Source organism: Trachurus japonicus, chromosome 12 (genome assembly GCF_045865225.1).
Source record: "Trachurus japonicus isolate A0001 chromosome 12, Traja_1.0".
NCBI lineage: Eukaryota > Metazoa > Chordata > Actinopteri > Carangiformes > Carangidae > Trachurus > Trachurus japonicus.
In genome coordinates this window covers 6,090,901-6,108,749 of record NC_140918.1, presented here as the reverse complement: position 1 = coordinate 6,108,749, position 17,849 = coordinate 6,090,901, and the positions used below count along the sequence as shown (strand labels likewise).

General features: G+C 38.7%; 1 protein-coding gene across 3 annotated transcripts in view; it reads left to right on the top strand.

Moving 5' to 3' along the window:
- Nucleotides 1-17,849, top strand: part of LOC146976971 (tenascin-like) — a 61,324-nt gene that overhangs the window by 16,102 nt on the left and 27,373 nt on the right. For 2 of the 3 annotated variants that reach the window (XM_085792771.1, XM_085792772.1), the window contains exons 4-11: nt 556-954; nt 2,972-3,235; nt 8,266-8,381; nt 9,809-9,962; nt 11,717-11,986; nt 13,392-13,577; nt 14,775-14,864; nt 15,617-15,880. In XM_085792771.1, coding sequence (XP_085648897.1) covers nt 556-954; nt 2,972-3,235; nt 8,266-8,381; nt 9,809-9,962; nt 11,717-11,986; nt 13,392-13,577; nt 14,775-14,864; nt 15,617-15,880 — 1,743 coding nt within the window. Of the gene's footprint in view, nt 1-555; nt 955-2,971; nt 3,236-8,265; nt 8,382-9,808; nt 9,963-11,716; nt 11,987-13,391; nt 13,578-14,774; nt 14,865-15,616; nt 15,881-16,895; nt 17,301-17,849 lie in introns of all 3 variants that reach the window. The other variant, XM_085792770.1, reaches the window with a different exon arrangement.

Below are 17,849 nucleotides of genomic sequence, written 5' to 3'. Positions count from 1 at the left end.
CAAATGTTTCAGTTTATTTTAATCATTTTTTTAATATTCCAAATGATGTGCTAACATTTAAATTCCTACCAGTTCATTGTTGTGTTATGGTAAATTGACATCAACGTAATTAACGCAGGTAGTGATGTCACAATTATAGATTTTCTTGGTACCAATTATTGTCAGAGAAATAATCACGATATTACGATTATCATTATCACGATTATTATGCAATAATTAATTTGCAACACAATCTCTTTTGGAAAGTGACCATATAGATAGATAGATAATATACTTAAATGATCCCGAAGGAAATCCCTTTGTCAGTGGCTCCATACATTCTGTAGAAATACTAAAAAGAAGAGGGAGAGAAAAAAACACCAGTAAAAGAAGAATGCAAGATAAATATATAGCAGCAATACAAAAATAGTAATACTTATACTAAAACTAAAACTTATTAATATAAAAGAGGCAATTTGTTATTATTGACAAATCTTTACGATTAATTAATTGTGGCATTTAATTCCGTCGTTAATTGTGAAAGTAGCCCAGTAATTTTGACATCCCAACATGCAGGCTTCACCGGCGAGGACTGCGGCGAGCTGAGCTGCCCCAACAGCTGCAGGAACCGCGGGCGCTGCGTCGACGGCCAGTGCGTCTGCGACGAAGGCTTCGCCGGCGAGGACTGCGGTCAGAAGGCCTGTCCCAACGACTGCCTGGCCCGAGGGCGCTGCGTCGACGGCAGCTGCGTCTGTCAGGAGGGATACGCGGGCGACGACTGCTCCGTCCTCGCCTGCCCGGACAACTGCAACGACAGAGGGCGCTGCGTCGACGGACGCTGCATGTGCGAGAGCGGCTACGAAGGAGAGAGCTGCACCGATCTGAGCTGCCTCAACGGCTGCCACGACAAAGGACGCTGCGTGAACGGGCAGTGTGTGTGTGACGAGGGATACATCGGAGACGACTGCTCAGGAGGTAAGCAAGGTTGTTATGCTTAAAGGTGTTCAGAAATGGCCGTTGTTGCGCCGAGTTTCCACGAGTTGCCGCATTGAGTTTACCCGATTAAGGAAAACGAATTTGATTGGTCGCGACTCGCGGGTGGGATATTCAATGTTTAGGGTGAGACCGAGCTCCGTGTGTGTCTCAGACGTTTGATTGACGGATGACGGATGCAATAGCATTGGCTGATGAATCGTGAGCCGGGTGACGGATGAATTGTGAGCCGGGTGACGCATAATCCGTGCGCCTGCATTATCTAATGCGAAAAAAAAATACCACACTTTAATCCCGGATTTACTCGAAAATAGAATTTTGCACAAAGTTTGGGCTCCATCGTCTGATAGATGAGTTATTACACTAATGTTAAGACCCACAGTGGGCTCAAATTCAATTTTCTTTTCTGTACAACTTTAAAGGTTATAACTACAACTTTTTCATCAAAACGATGAATTTTTCAAATATAATACATCCACAGAACATCTAGAGGGGTGCAGAATAAAAGTATTAATTTTACTGATTTTTTTTTATAGTATATAAATAATAATTTGATTTAATTCAGTTTATTTGATAGGGACAATGCAGGTTAACATAGTGACACTTCCACTCGTTACAAACAAGTCAATGTGACTGATGTTCTGCATACAGAGATTATAGCTAATGCTAGTTTCCAACTAAATAATAGTTTTATACATTTTGACGGGTCCAAAATATATAAATATTTACATCTGGTTACGTTGGCAACAGCAGCATGAAAGGATCTATGTGCCAACAGCATTAGTACGTTGATGTCACGTGAGGTGGAGCTCAGGGGCCAGATCATGATAGCTCTGTGGAGAAATGTCATCGTGCTAATGCTAGTGCTAATGCTAACTAACGGTCAGACAGTACTGTAACGTTGCCGGTGCAGGTGTGATGCCGCGGGTTTGTCGGGTTCGTCTGCAGGTGAGTTAGTGTGAAATGATTCAGATGCGTTTCCAGTCGGCTGTCAACACCGGAGCTGCTGCTCGTTAAATACGGTTAGCATTAGCTTAGCTTTAGCTACTAGCTGCTCCCTATAGGCGTTACCTGGCAACCAGTACAATTAAAGGTTGGAGTGTTAGTGACACCTACTGGCCAGAAGGAATTAAACTTGTAGCTAACATCTTTAACTAAAACTAAAACTAGCAGTGAAAAAATAATTTTGTGAACTGAAATAGAAATAAAAATAAAAATGAGAACTAAATAAAAACATCAATGAACAATGTAAAACTAACTTAACTAAAAGATAGAGTCAGATAATATCAGCTTAGTTGTAGTTTTCTTGTCGATGTCTAAAGCTGCAGGAAGAAAACGCCACAGCTCAATATGGGACAACTTTGAGTACGACCCACAGGTAGAAAAGAGTGAATGGAACCTGACGAGTGATGGGAACATTATGGGATGCAACTAAAAGGGAATAGTCCCACAAATGTCGAAGTTCTTCAGAGTCTCACAGAGGCTTTCTCTTAAAACCTGAAAAACCGAAACTAAGACTAAATAAAAACTAAACTAAAACTGCTTCATCACTTGTTGAACAAACTAAAACTAAACTGAAGTTAAAAAAACTAATGAAAAGTTTAAAACTAACTATCTATAATAACCGTGGAGGTGAGACAAGGATTTGGCTTTCCTCACAGCGTCGGACAGTTTCCATGTGTCAACTAAAATATACTATAAAAACAAATCCTGGATGATGTAATTTCCTTTTTTTTCTCGAAACTCACTCAGCACTCACTCGCTTTTTAGAGAATATAAAAGAGGTTCTCAGTTTGTGTGTCGCCCTTGTCTGCACTTTGTTCGCACTTCCCTGGCAGCTGTTCACACCGCAGCCAGATGTGGCTCTGGAGTTTGCATTAGCTCCTTGTGGTGAATATTTAGTGACTTGAGGGTATGAGAAACTCTCCAAGTCACCACCCTCGGTATTTCTTTCATTCTTTATTTTTAAATCTTTCTTTTTTCTTTTCTTTTTTTCCAGTGTCTCCTCCAAAGGACCTGACCGTGGACGGGGTCACCTCCGACACCGTGGACGTGCACTGGGACAACGAGATGCTGGTGACGGAGTACCTGGTGACCTACGTGCCCACCAGCCCCGGCGGCCTCTTGCAGGAGTTCAACGTGACCGGAGACAAAAGCTCCGCCACCATCAAGGAGCTGGAGCCAGGCATCGAGTACCAGATCAACGTCTACGCCGTCCTGAGCAACAAGAGGAGCATCCCTGTCAGCGCCAGGGTGGCCACAGGTACCTTTAAGACAGTCAAAAGTACAAAAACATAACATAACACCACAATAAGAGGATGTTCAAACAAAAAACTGAACTATAAGTTACTTATTTTTATCTTTATTTACCTTATATTTTTCGTTTTCTCTTTTTTTTCTAACAATGGAATGAAGGACAATTAAAGCAGAAGTAAGCGGAATATTTGTGTTAACTCATTGAGTGCCAACCACGTAATTTCTCGTTTTTCGTTCCCATGCGTTGAGTGCCAAAAACGAGATTTCTCGTTTTTTGCTTTTTTTTTTAAATTATGAAACTTTATTATTATTTATGTAATTTACATATGAAGGAACAAACTGAAATTGTTATTATTTTGTTTTACATGTTTCGAAATAACATTTGGTAACGCTTTATATTAAGGTCCTTGTAATAAGCATTAGTTAATAGGTAATAAGGCCCTTATAAGTGATTACAAGATGCTTATTAACATTATTATGCATTTATAAGACTATATATGCATTAATAGACTCATTATAATATAGTTAATAGCAGACTATAAGAGATTTATAATAACTTATAATAAACTTAGTTAACTGTTTGTTGATGCTTATGAACATTAATAAAATCCTTATGAGTATCTTATAATTGTTCATAATAACATTACAAACACATATATTGACTCAACTAGCCCAATCATTATGTCTTTATTAATCTTAAGGTCTGTGTAATAAGCGTTAGTTAATAGGTAATAAGGCTCTTATAAGTGCTAACAAGTATTAATAGTCTCATTATAATATAGTTAATAGCAGACTATAAGAGATTTATAATAACTTATAAGAAACTTGTTAACTGTTGATGCTTAAGAACATTAATAAAATCTTCATGAGTATCAATCTAACCCAACCATGATGTCTTTGTCATGCCTTTATTAATCTTTTTTTGTTTGATACTTTATTGCTCATCTACGTATTATAAGTTTACTTGTTTACAGTAAACTGTGCTTTTTGCAGGTGTGGTATATTGATGTGTTGATGAAGAGAAGGGATCACCGCCGACACGTCTTTTCTTGCATTCAAAAAGAGTTTATTACAAGAAGAAGAACAGTGTACAAAAATGCCGAATCGTGGAGCATCTCTGGTGCCAAGAATTGAGATGACTCTCTCTTGGCCCAAAGCTCTAACCTTATATACGTTTTCTAAAACTCCACCTTCTCCCACAGAAGGATATAACTGACCAGGATGGTCAGACAAAGACAGGATCTAAAAACAGAATCTAGCCTATGCTTTCTGACATTTAACCTCTTGACCAAGCTAACTTAAGAATAGATAGTGTCGAGTATCCCCAAAAACTATGACCCACAGAGATGGGTAGATGACAAGAAACACAATTCTCAGGGTACATTCCACACTACTACTAGACACCTAATCTAAACATCTTGCTGTAAATGTATGTGTGTGCCTTTTCTCTTGTAACATCTGAATTTATTCATATTTATTCCATTTAACTATAAACTGTTACTTATTACAAATGAAGTTCCTATCCAAATGGTGACTTACTTCTGACCTATCCCTTAACTTTTAGGCTAAGAAAACACCATGAAAAACATAAGATAATTGAAGATATTAAAGCAAAAATGTTCAGGTGGAAAATACACTACACAGGTACTGGATCTAAAGCGAGAACAATGTCTTATTAAGGCTGATAAATCTTTTATTATGCATTTGATTTTGGTTTTCAGAAAGGTGCGTCGGAGGAGAAGAGCAGACTTGTGGAGTTTCTTCTCACTTGAAACATTTTACCCTTTCGCTTTTATTTTGAAGGCAAACAGCAAAACCGGAAGTTCCGGTTTAAGCTAGCAGCTGATAGCTTAACACATGCCCATGTGTAAAATGGAGGTAGTTGCCCAACATTTTTGCCCCCGAGTAGAATTCAAACCCATTCTGGGCCTCGAAAAGAAGCAGCTGACAAGAGGAAGCGTTGTGAGACGGAGGATGACTCTTCTGGTAAGTTTAACTGCTGCTAACTAGTTAGTACAAACTCAAACATGCATAGCTAACGTTAGCCGAAGCTAGTGTAGACCTAGCCGCCTCAAGACTGTTGCTGCCCTACGGAAGCGCTCCTCTGTGTATCAGTGAGAACGTTTTTATATTAAAATGTAGTTTATTTTGTCTCCAGCTAGGCTTATATACATACAGTGTACATTGTCGAAATATATAACTTCTCTCTTTCGTTGTGCACCGTCTGATATGTTCTTGACACTTTTCTGTACATGATAGCCTACTTACTGCTGTGAACATTCAGCACAGTCATTTGAGTTTGAGTTTAATGAAATGTGCTACATTAAGACTCTATTTAAAATGCTTGAAAATTCAACTGTAAAGTGTTATTGCAGGATATATCGAGACTTTTATTTTTTATGTTTTTACATTAAAAAAATGTCATTATGAAAACTCAGATGTAAATTTCCTCTATCCTCATTCTCTCCCGACCCCTCCTCAGACTCCTCAAGCTCCTCAAGCTCAGATGATGGCAAGAAGAAGAGGAAGAGGGAATTGCTTTTGATGCAAACAAGAGTGCAAAAGAGCAGCTGCGTTAAATGTTCAATGGAATTAAAAATTAAAAAAAATAAAAGTGTACTTTTTTTTCAAAGACCTGTTTTAGGTTATTTTTATACATTTTAAGTATAAAGATCATGTTGCACTTTGCAAAATTGCACTTTTTTGAGTTAAATTATTTGTATAATATGCCTAAATGTTTTAAAGGTGCTTTCTACCTGTTTTAGGTGATTTAGATTTTTATACATTTTCAGTAAAATGTCTCTTTACTTGACAGCAATGAATAAAACAATGTTGGGCTTCACTGTTGAAACATTTGTATTACTATGCAATCTTTTCTTTACATTTCATCAACCTTGACCACATGTATTGTTCATTACAGATGTGGAAGTTGTGAAAATCATTGTTAACCATTAATGAATGCATTACAAAAGATTTATTAGACTTAATAAGGCATTGTTCTCGCTTTAGATCCAGTACCTGCAAAAAGCATAGTTAACTGTTAACAAGTGCATAGTTAACTGATAATAAGGGCATAATAATGCACAATAAAAGATTTATCAGCCTTAATAAGACATTGTTCTCGCTTTAGATCCAGTACCTGCAAAAAGCATAGTTAACTGTTAACAAATGCATAGTTAACTGATAATAAGGGCATAATAATGCACAATAAAAGATTTATCAGCATTAATAAGACATTGTTCTCGCTTTAGATCCAGTACCTGCAAAAAGCATAGTTAACTGTTAACAAGTGCATAGTTAATTTATAATAGATGAGCAATAAAGTATATATTAATGTTAATAAATCAAACAAAAAAGATTAATAAAGGCATGAAAAAGACATCATGGTTGGGCTACACTCAATGTGTTTGTAATGTTATTATGAACAATTATAAGATACTCATGAAGATTTTATTAATGTTCTTAAGCATCAACAAACAGTTAACAAGTTTCTTATAAGTTATTATAAATCTCTTATAGTCTGCTATTAACTATATTATAATGAGACTATTAATACTTGTAAGCACTTATAAGAGCCTTATTACCTATTAACTAACGCTTATTACACATACCTTAGGATTAATAAAGGCATAACAAAGACATAATGATTGGGCTAGTTGAGTCAATATATGTGTTTGTAATGTTATTATGAACAATTATAAGATACTCATAAGGATCTTATTAATGTTCATAAGCATCAACAAACAGTTAACTAAGTTTATTATAAGTTATTATAAATCAATTATAGTCTGCTATTAACTATATTATTATGAGTCTATTAATACATATATAGTCTTATAAATGCATAATAATGTTAATAAGCATCTTGTAATCACTTATAAGAGCCTTATTACCTATTAACTAATGCTTATTACAAGGACCTTAATATAAAGCGTTACCTAACATTTTTTAACATTTACATGGACTTGAGTAAATCAATCAATCAGTCAATCATCAATCAAATTTTATTTATATAGCACCTTTCAAAGCAAATAAATCATGTTCATGTTCAAAGTGCTTTACATTTTGATTAAAAAAGTATATATACTATATAAGAAGTGAAACAAGAAGAATGACATGGAGACTAATGCACGAAGATTAAAAACAACAATAAAATATAGCAATAGTAAAAAATAAAATAAAAACACAATAAAAGATGATAAAATATAAAAAAAATAAAATAAAATAAAAAGTATCCCGGTTATGATCATATTCGGGATGCTGCGTTTACATGAACATAGAAAAACCTGGTTATTCATATCCCTGTTTACATGAAAGATAAATACCAGTATCCTGCTTTCTGACAGTTGCATCTTATTTGTGCAGGCGCTTGTGGTGTTTACTTTTTACAACACAAACTGCAGACATCTGTCCAAATGTGTCTTCTTGTGCGGTTGCCACTTTTAAATTTTTGAAATCGCGTTGCAAATATGGCTAAATAATAAGTTGTTTATAGCAACGGAAGTGTCAAGGTTTAGGGAAACGGGACACAAATGCAGAGAACTCAAAGTAACGGGCAACTAAGATATTTATTAAGAAGGTAAACAAAAGGTCTGCAAAGTACAACAGAAATTCATACAAGTAGAAAATAAGAGACTGGAAACGTGAGAACAAAGTGCTGCACATGGACAACAGAGGATTCGACAGAGACAAAGGGAGAACACTGAGGTTAAGTACACGGGGAAATGAGACACAGGTGGTGCAATCAGACACATGAGGTAATCACAGGAAGACAGGAAACTGAACTTCAAAATAAAACAGGAACTCAAAAGGGAACGAAAGGGAGAGATGGATGAAAGTATGGAGTCATTAATGGTGGGACAGGATCAGTTGTCAGAGACCAGGATAAGGCGTTTAGGCGTTTTCTTTCAGAGTTCTCCGGGTAGCAAGTTTCTGAAATCGGGATATGATGATGTTTACATGCACAAACACAAAAACGGGATACTCAAGTCCATGTAAACGCACTGATTGTGATTGTTTTCATTTGTGTCCATGCAGAGCTCCCACAGCCACAGGGTCTAAAGTTCAAATCAGTGAGAGAGACGTCGGTGGAGGTGACGTGGGACCAGCTGGACATCTCCTTTGATGGCTGGGAGATCTATTTCCGCAACACGGTCAGTCAGTGGGCACGTCTCTTTTTGAAGGCCGGCCCGGGGTTTTTTTTATTTTATATTTTTTTATGAACCGTCTTGACTGGGAGGGAAAAAAAGAGCGAGGAGAGGAGTGATAAATTATGCCAGCTTATTGGAAGTGTCAGCAAAACACGGATTTATTTCAACGCCAACCATTAAAAATTGCTTTGACATATGGAAAAACTTGAGTGTGGGCTTCGAGTCTGGACTTCACAGAGCTGTGGGTTAATCTTTTTCGCTCAGAATCTGAGGCAATAACTTTCTTTGAAAAGAAATGAAAGTGCCAGCTGATAAGTGGGAGAGGCCTCTGCGGAGTTTTTAATATGTGTGCGTGTCCTCTCATGACCTCTGAGTTAATTCTGATCATGTCGAGCTGCTGTTTGATGTCTCATATCATATCAAAACAACTTTATGTACAGTTTTTTATCAGGAAAAATTGCAAAAACTGGTACTGTGGTCTCTTAAACTTCATACGGTATAAAGGTAGATGTTTGTATTAAAGCTCCATACAGTATAAAGGTAGATGTTTGTGTTAAAGCTCCATACAGTATAAAGGTAGATGTTTGTGTTAAAGCTCCATACAGTATAAAGGTAGATGTTTGTGTTAAAGCTCCATACAGTATAAAGGTAGATGTTTGTGTTAAAGCTCCATACAGTATAAAGGTAGATGTTTGTATTAAAGCTCCATACAGTATAAAGGTAGATGTTTGTATTAAAGCTCCATACAGTATAAAGGTAGATGTTTGTATTAAAGCTCCATACAGTATAAAGGTACTGTAGATGTTTGTATTAAAGCTCCATACAGTATAAAGGTAGATGTCCATGTGTAGTGTGATTATAAAGCAGCTCTAGGTTCTATATTAATACTGTGAAAGTATCAAAGCCTCAGTCCATAGAGAAATGCACACAGCCTGTATTCAGAAACTGAGCCTTAAAACCAGCCGTCAGGACTTCCTGTCACTTTGTGATGTCACAACAAGAGCAGTCACACTAAGCCCCGCCCCCTCACCACCTGGACCCAAACATCCATCCAACAACTTGAAAGATTTGCTTTCTCTGAGTGTTTTATTCTGAAATCTGATCTGTTTTTTATTGGATCAGTCAGAAAACAGTCAACCAATCAGAAGAGAGGCCCCAGAGCCTCCTCTCTGCTGATTGGCTGACACCAACCTGTTGTTACTAGAGCTCCAGAGAGAAGCTGAGAGACGATTTTGCTTCTTAGGAACCACAAATGCGTCTTCTAGTTGATCAACACTTCAAAATAAAACACTGGAGGAGAAGAAAATATTTATCTTTAAACTTGAAATTTAAACTAATACACATCTGATCTGATGGAGAAACCAGATTATTTACAGTTCTGTGTCGTGTCATATGTTTTACATTTGTTTATTCACTGTGTGTCGATGCAGAAAGAAGAAAATGGAAAAGTGGTGAGCACACTTCCGCCCTCGCAAACCGAGTTCGTCCAGTCGGGCCTGGGACCAGGACAGGAGTACGAGGTCTCCATCAACATCATCAAGAACAACACCAGAGGACCTCCGGCGTCCAAAACTGTCACCACCAGTGAGTGAACAAACTTAAATTTCCTTTATCCAGATTATGCAGCTCATCATCTTGTGTAAAAAAAAAAAGAAAAAAAGATGACATCATTATGTAATTTTCCCGCTCTGCCTGGCAGCTTTTAACAGTTTGGGGTGTCGAGTATCAGTAATCTTTGCGTCAGGGTGAAAAAAAAAAGAAAAACATAAATGTGACAGAGTGAAATTCCACAATGAGGAGAAGAGTAACAACAGGAAATCCCTGCTGGCTCTCCCTGGTTCCCTCTGACTGATTTAAGGTCCGACCATGTTAGACCTGCTTTGTTTTTATTTAGTTTTTTTTTTTTTAACTTTTCACTTAATCTTGCTCTCAGCTCACTGAAACTTTTATGGCAGCGTTGCGTTAACATACGTTATGTTGTGAAATCCGTCCAGCTCGGTTGTGCAATCGTCACGGCTCAACTCAGCTCGGCCCGGCCCGGCTCGGCACACGGGGCCAAACAACCGTCTTTGTGCCTGGAAAAACCATTCAGTTTACAAGTCTGCGTCGTCTTCGATGGACTCCCGGGGTATCGCACCATTTCATCTCTGATGTCATTTATTTGTAGAAGCTGAAAACTCGACTCTTCGAAAGAAGAAAAGTGAAACCTCTCGTACTCCTTTAAAGCCCAGAGGTCCGTTTAGCGCAGAGAGAGAAAGAGAGAGAAGATGTCTCCTCCACATGTAAACACTGGAGGTTTGTCAGGTGGGAGCTCAGTGTGACAGTGAAACACAATCAGCTTTTCCTGTTTTGAGCCCACGCTTTTATCAGAGAGACCAGTTTTCCTGGACTGAACACACGTTGAGACTCAGTCCAGGAGTTTTCCATAATTAATTTGTGAATTAAACAGCTGATAAATGATCCCTGTGGTGATTGGACTAAACCTCTGATTTGAAACTTTTGCAGATGCTTAAAAGGAATAAAGCAGCATGACAGGAAAATAATCCGATCATCTGTTTACTGAGAATTCAATAATAAAAAAAATCATTCCCATGTGTCTTTGCTAAATATAAAGACTTTATTAGTTTAGTATAAAGAATAGAAACAGGAAACAGCTTCATCTGGCTCTGCAGATTGTTCAAAGCTCAATAATTAAGATGTTATGTCTTTTGCCTTTTGTTTAGTTATATTTTGGGACTTTTTAATGCCTTTATTTAATCTGACAAAGAGGAGAAACATGCAGCAGAGAGTTAAATGTGGTAAAAAATGCATCCAAACCGGTCAGCTATTGGTTTTACTGCACGTATCCCTGTGTGTGTTTAATGAGGTAATCTGTACACATGTGTTAAACCAGTCAGGGATTCACCAAAATTATAAATATTCCTGTAAGTACATAAACATCTGGACCATATTGCATTGACTAAAGCTCTTATTTCTCATGTATTTTCTATTAATATGTCAGAATAATCATTATTGTAAATGGACCAGAACAAGAGACAGGAAACACACAACCTGTCCTTTTTTTTATTATAATAGAAACTAGGTAATAGACATTCAATTTTGTTTCCTCTTCACTTTAAAAACTGATTTTGCACACAATATTTTTCTCCCTTTGCCACCTGCCCCCCTCACCTGGACTCCTGCGTATATACGTATACTGTAAAGTGATACCCAACATACAAACAACAAAAGAAAACATTTGGTGTTTGCCAGTATTCCTCTTCCTTGTTTTCTGTAAAAATCAAATCTTTACTTGTTTTTTTTAACAAGTTTATGCTTGGACGTTCTCCCCTCCACAGAGATCGACGGCCCCCGGCAGGTGGAGGTGAAGGACGTGTCGGACTCGTCTGCTCTGGTGAGCTGGACTCTGCCGGTGGCTCCTGTGGACAGAGTCACCATGTTCTACGGGCCGACGTCCGACCCGTCAGACGAGAGCAGCGCCGAGATCCCCGCCCCCGACAAACAGTACAGCATTGACAGCCTGAGGCCGGACACCGAGTACACGGTGTCGCTCATCTCCAGGAGCGGAGACGCCTCCAGCGACCCCGTCACCACCACCTTCACCACAGGTACGTCTGTAAAAACCTGTCACTTTATATCTTAAAGGGATAGTTCAACATTTTGGCAAATTGGCCCATCGCCATAATCCCTATAGTCATAGCAGTAGGTTCGTTACCTTTAATTGTCGGTGCAAGCTATTTTTAGAACGGCAAGACAGAGTTGTTTTCGAGGCAAATACAGACTGCTTGCTGAAAAACTGTCCCTGAAGGCAACACACATCAGCGGTTTTGCATGAATTTACCTCTAAAACAACTCTGTCTGGTAACGTTGTGTTATTATCTCATAGCGTGGTGAATGTGCAGGTCACAACTTGTCCACCAGAGCGTTTTGGAGTTGTTGGATTGTGTATTTGATGAGTTTGATGAGGGAAACCAAGAAATCCCATGAGCCTCCGTAGCGTAGCTCTGAGCAGCTCACGGCTCTGCTCCGCCGTTCTAAAAATAGCTTACACCGACAATTAAAGGTAACGAACCTACTGCTATGACTATAGGGATTATGGCAATGGGCCAATTTGCCAAAATGTTGAACTATCCCTTTAATGTATTTTAGATTAGATTAGACTTTATTGTCATTTCACAAAGTACAACGAAATTCACTACCTGAATAAAAGAAGCAAACAAATACACAACACATGCACGAACATAATCATTAGAGTCAAAATATAAATAAGACATTAAAAGACCATTTTGTGGGGGCGGTGCGTGGCGCAATGGGTAGAGCGGCCGCCCCATGTAGAGGCTACAGTCCTCGCCGCAGGCGTCCCCGGTTCGAATCCCGCGTCGGGCAGACCTTTCCTGCGTGTCATTCCCCCTCTCTCTGCCTCCTCATTTCCTGTCTATCTCTACTGTCATCACTATCAAATAAAGGCAAAAAGCCGAAAAATATATACTTAAAAAAAAAAAAAAAAAGACCATTTTGTGGACAGTATTGCATGTCTATGGTTCAAGTTACAGGATGAGGCTGTTCATTTTCTACATTTGTGTTGTTTATGTTTCTTATTCTACTCGACCACAGAGCTCATACAATCCTGTGGCTGGAAATTCGCTCCTCAAAACCAAATTTGTATTAATACGCAGCTGAAAATAGTCCCCCACCAGATGCACAGTTTATTCCTGTTTGAATGGGATCGGCCCCAAAAAAACATGACCCAGCTGTTCTAGAAAATCTCTGAGCCTCTTTTAAGATATAAAACTATAGACGTGTGACTGTTTGTCGAACATTTGTCATAAGAACATGAACTTCATCCTTAATTTTGATGTAAACATAAGAAAAAGCTGAAGTAAATCGAGTTAATGATAGTAGATGGATGTATTTTACAGTTTCCGTATCATTAGCAAACTGTTGTGGCCAAAATAATAAATGAATTCATTATAAATCTAAACTGATATGATACTAAATGTGTCTCTCTTTTAGCCCTGGACGCCCCCAGGAGCCTGCAGACGGTGACCCAGACCGACAGCAGCATCACCGTGGAGTGGACCAACAGCGAGGCGGACGTGGGCAGCTACAGGGTGAAGTTCAGCCCCATCTCTGGAGCCACGCACGGGGAGGAGGTGTTCCCACGAGGCCCGGGAGGAACCACCACAGCCACCATCACCGGTACACACTCAAAACAGACAAACATTTTATTTAATATGATCACACACACAAACACTGCAAAGAGAGAAAACACTGAGGAAAATGACTTTATACTGTACAAGTGAAATTATCTGTTTATGCAGCAGGATTGTATTGTATTTATTAGCACATGAAAGATATGTAAAAAAGCATATTAAAAAGTAGAACAACAACAACAAAAAAACATACAATGTATACAGTAGATAAAGCAAATGTGCAGGAGAAACCAAAAAAAACCCTAAGGGCTTGTCAAGTGGTCCTCCTAAAGATAAACATTCAACATAAATTTAATTTACAGTAATGTGAAGAACAACATAAAACAATTAGAAAAGAGGGAGAGAGAAAGGCAATGTTGTGTGATGATGTAAAGAAAATATGTGGTTTATGCATTGCTCAACTGGGCCAATAGAAAGTGTATTATTTGTTTCTTAAATGAATTTATGCTTGTGCAGTTTCTAAGGATCATTTTACTTTCTACTTTTTAATCTTTAATATGTCGATTCAGTCCAGAAATAAATCGACTGATCAGAGTTAAAAGGTTTGAAATGAGTAGAAAACACAGTTTTTATGTCAGTTTTAGGTCGATCACAGAGCCGACATTTACACAATTTAAATACACCAAGCAACTGTAATCTACTGTATCTTTGGACTCAAACCTGGAACCCAGAAATTACTAACCATTTGCATTCTCCTTTTTATTTTACTGTAGACTAATTTGAGTGTAACTTGCTCAATAGAGAAGTGTAATGATGCTCATCTTGAAGTGAAAACATACATCTTAAATCCAGGAAACTGTTACTACACAGAAATGGGCCCAGGAGGATATAAATGTTTAATACGTTTTAGCATTGAACATCAGTGTCCTTTTCATTTCATGCTGTTGAGCCATTAAATAAAAAAGTATTGTAGAATAGGACGCAGATTACTCAACGTTAAGATTTCCTGACGAACTGAAGCATAAAAGACACGTTCACGGTCAATTAAAGAAAAAAACTCTGGCTCCAAAGATGGAAACTAGTGAAAAACCTTGAAAACAAAACAATTAATCTCCTATTTCCACATATAATATTTTAAATCTCAGGATAATTGAGAGTGAAACCTCAGAGTGTTGACCTTCCTTCCCTCTCTGTGTCTGTGTGTGTGTGCATCTGTGTGTGTGTGTGTGTGTCTGTGTGTCAGGTCTAAAACCAGGGACGGAGTACGGGATCGGAGTGACGGGCGTGAAGAACGAGAGAGAGTCTCTCCCCGCTACAACGAACGCAGCCACTGGTGAGAGATGACGCCGAGCAGCTGTGAAAACACTCGTCCTTCACCACCTCTTCATAAACACACACACACACACACACGCACACACCTCCATCCAACGTGGGTGGTGAAATGAAACTAACAGAGGAGGAAAAGTGATTTATTATAAAAAATTGCATACTTACTGTGAAATAAAACAGGTATTTGGCCCAGAAAACTATGTTTTGTATAATTTGTCTAAAAAGAAAAGATCCCTGTGTGCTCAATTGAGAGCTGGTATTCTTGGTCTTCATATCGAGACAGGCAGATATGTTGGCACAGCAGAAGACGATAGGATTTGTAATTTATGTGACATCCAAGAGGTGGAGAATGAAATTAATTTTCTGTTCTACTGTCCTTTCTATGATTCTATAAGACAAAAATTGTTCAGTAAAGTAGATTCAAATAACGAATTTGTGTGGTTAGACAATGCTGAGAAGCTAAAACTTCTTTTTCATTTGAATATTTTTGCATTTTCTTTATTTCTTGAAAAGGTTTGGGCAATGAGATGAAGAGCGATACATAGTTGAGTACTGAAAGTTATCTGAATTTGTTTATTTATGTCACACCTGTGTGGCAGGTAACACCAACGGGAAGGACTGTCTAGTTTTTGTTTTTTGTATTTGTTATTGTGTCTTGTAATCTCGTATGGGATGGGCCACAGTGGTGGCATGACACGAAAATAAAACATTCATTCATTCATTCATATAAACTTTTTGTGTTTTTTCCTCGGTCAGATATCGATCCTCCCCGAGGCCTGGAGGAGGCCGAGTCCACCGAGACGTCGCTCACCCTCAGGTGGCAGAAACCTCGGGCCAAGGTCAGCGGCTACCGGCTGGTGTACGTGTCCCGGGACGGCCAGGTGGAGGAGGTGGAGATCCCGGCCTCGGCCACCAGCTACGTCGTGTCCAACCTGACGCCCGGGATGAGCTACACACACACTCTGACCGCAGAGCGAGGACACAAGAGCAGCACACCGGTCACGCTGACGGCGTCCACAGGTGGGTGGAGAACCACTCTGGCACAGGTTGATGGAAGAGTTTTGGTTTGTTTTGTTTTTTTCAGGTCTCTAACAAGTGAAAGGTTCATTTTATCTTTAATTTATTTAAAGGGATAGTTCAACATTTTGGCAAATTGGCCCATTGCCATAATCCCTATAGTCATAGCAGTAGGTTCGTTACCTTTAATTGTTGGTGCAAGCTATTTTTAGAACGGCGGAGCAGAGCCGCGAGCTGCTCAGAGCTACGCTACGGAGGCTAAAGGGATTTCTTGGTTTCCCTCATCAAACTCATCAAATACAAAATCCAACAACTCCAAAACGCTGTGGTGGACAAGTTGTGACCTGCACATTCACCACGCTATGAGATAATAACAGAAGGTTACCAGACAGAGTTGTTCTTTTGGAGTTGTTGGATTGTGTTTTGATGAGTTTGATGTGGGAAACCGAGAAATCCCATGAGCCTCCGTAGTGTAGCTCTGAGCAACTCGCGGCTCTGCTCCGCCTTCCTGAAAATAGCTTGCACCGACAATTGAAAGGTAACGGCTGCTAAAACTATAGGGATTATGGCAATGGGCCAATTTCCCAAAATGTTGAACTATCCCTTTAAGTTTAAACATTTAGATATTAATAATTATCTGTGTTAATCACATATTCAAGTTTTAATCCTTAAGATTTCCATGAAAATAATTGTTTATTTATTGTTTCTTCAGGGCAGATTTCTGTTTTAAATGGTTACCAACATAAACACAAGTCATTCAAAGGAAAACTAGGTTTTATTTTACTGATAAAAGCCAAATCAAATGACTTAAGGTGTCAAACTGGTGAAACTGAGAGGGGCTTTTATTGTGAAGCAGCCACAGGAAACTTCCTGTTTCCACCAGGAACCACAGATTTGAAACCTTAAGGATTAAAACTTTGAACACAGAGTTTTGAAGGCTGGAAAAACAAATAACCCAACAGGAAATGAGATGCTTCTTGATTTGTGCCCTTCTTTTTGTTTTGTTTTTTCCTTGTAGCCACTTTCACGTTTTATTTAGCCGACTCAGACGACCGCGAGCTAACGACCCCCACAGGCTCGGAGGACAATGTCATTAGCTTTGCGTATTTAGACCCGTCTGAGCCACCGTTCTCTGGGACGGAGCCCGAGGACGAGCGCGAGGGAGCGCTGACCGTCTCGGGCATCACGTCCGATGGATTTGACGTCTCGTGGAGACTAAAGGCTCACGACAGAGCTTACGATCACTTTGCGGTGCAGTATAAAGACACTCGGCGGTCGTGGCCGGCCAGAGAGCTGCGACTTCCTGGAGATGCCACGGGTTGTAGAATCGAAGGCCTGAAGGCATCGACAGAGTATCAGATAAAACTTTACGGGAAAACAAACAGGCAGAGGTCTGCGCTGCTTGACACTGTTGCTGTCACAGGTATAAGCTTCTCTATCAGACTGATTATTGATTATAGACGCTGAGCTTTTATAGATCATTCAGAGCAATGGCAGTGACTTGCATGCTCTTAGAAAGTTACCCTCAACACATGATACAGCTCTGGAAAACATTAAGATAACACTTCAAAATGATCAGTTTCTCTGGTTTTACTATTTATAGTCAACTCAACCCAAACTTTATTTATAAAGCACTTTAAAAACAACCGAAGTTGACCAAAGTGCTGTACAGATCAATGAAACATACCATATAGGTGTGTGTTTGAGTAAAACTAACACTTTTGTTTTATTCTGTAAAATACAGACAGCATTTCTTCTAAATTTGAAATAAAAATGTTGTCATTTAGACTCAAAATTTTAGAGCATTTATTGGCAGAAAATGGCAACGGGTCAAAATAACAAAAAAGTTCCAGTGTTTTCAGACCTTGAGTAATAATAACGCAAAAAAAAAAAAGTTCATATTAATGTTTAAACAACGCAACACTCATTTTTATACTATGCTGCATTTGATTGAACTCAATTTATATTCGAG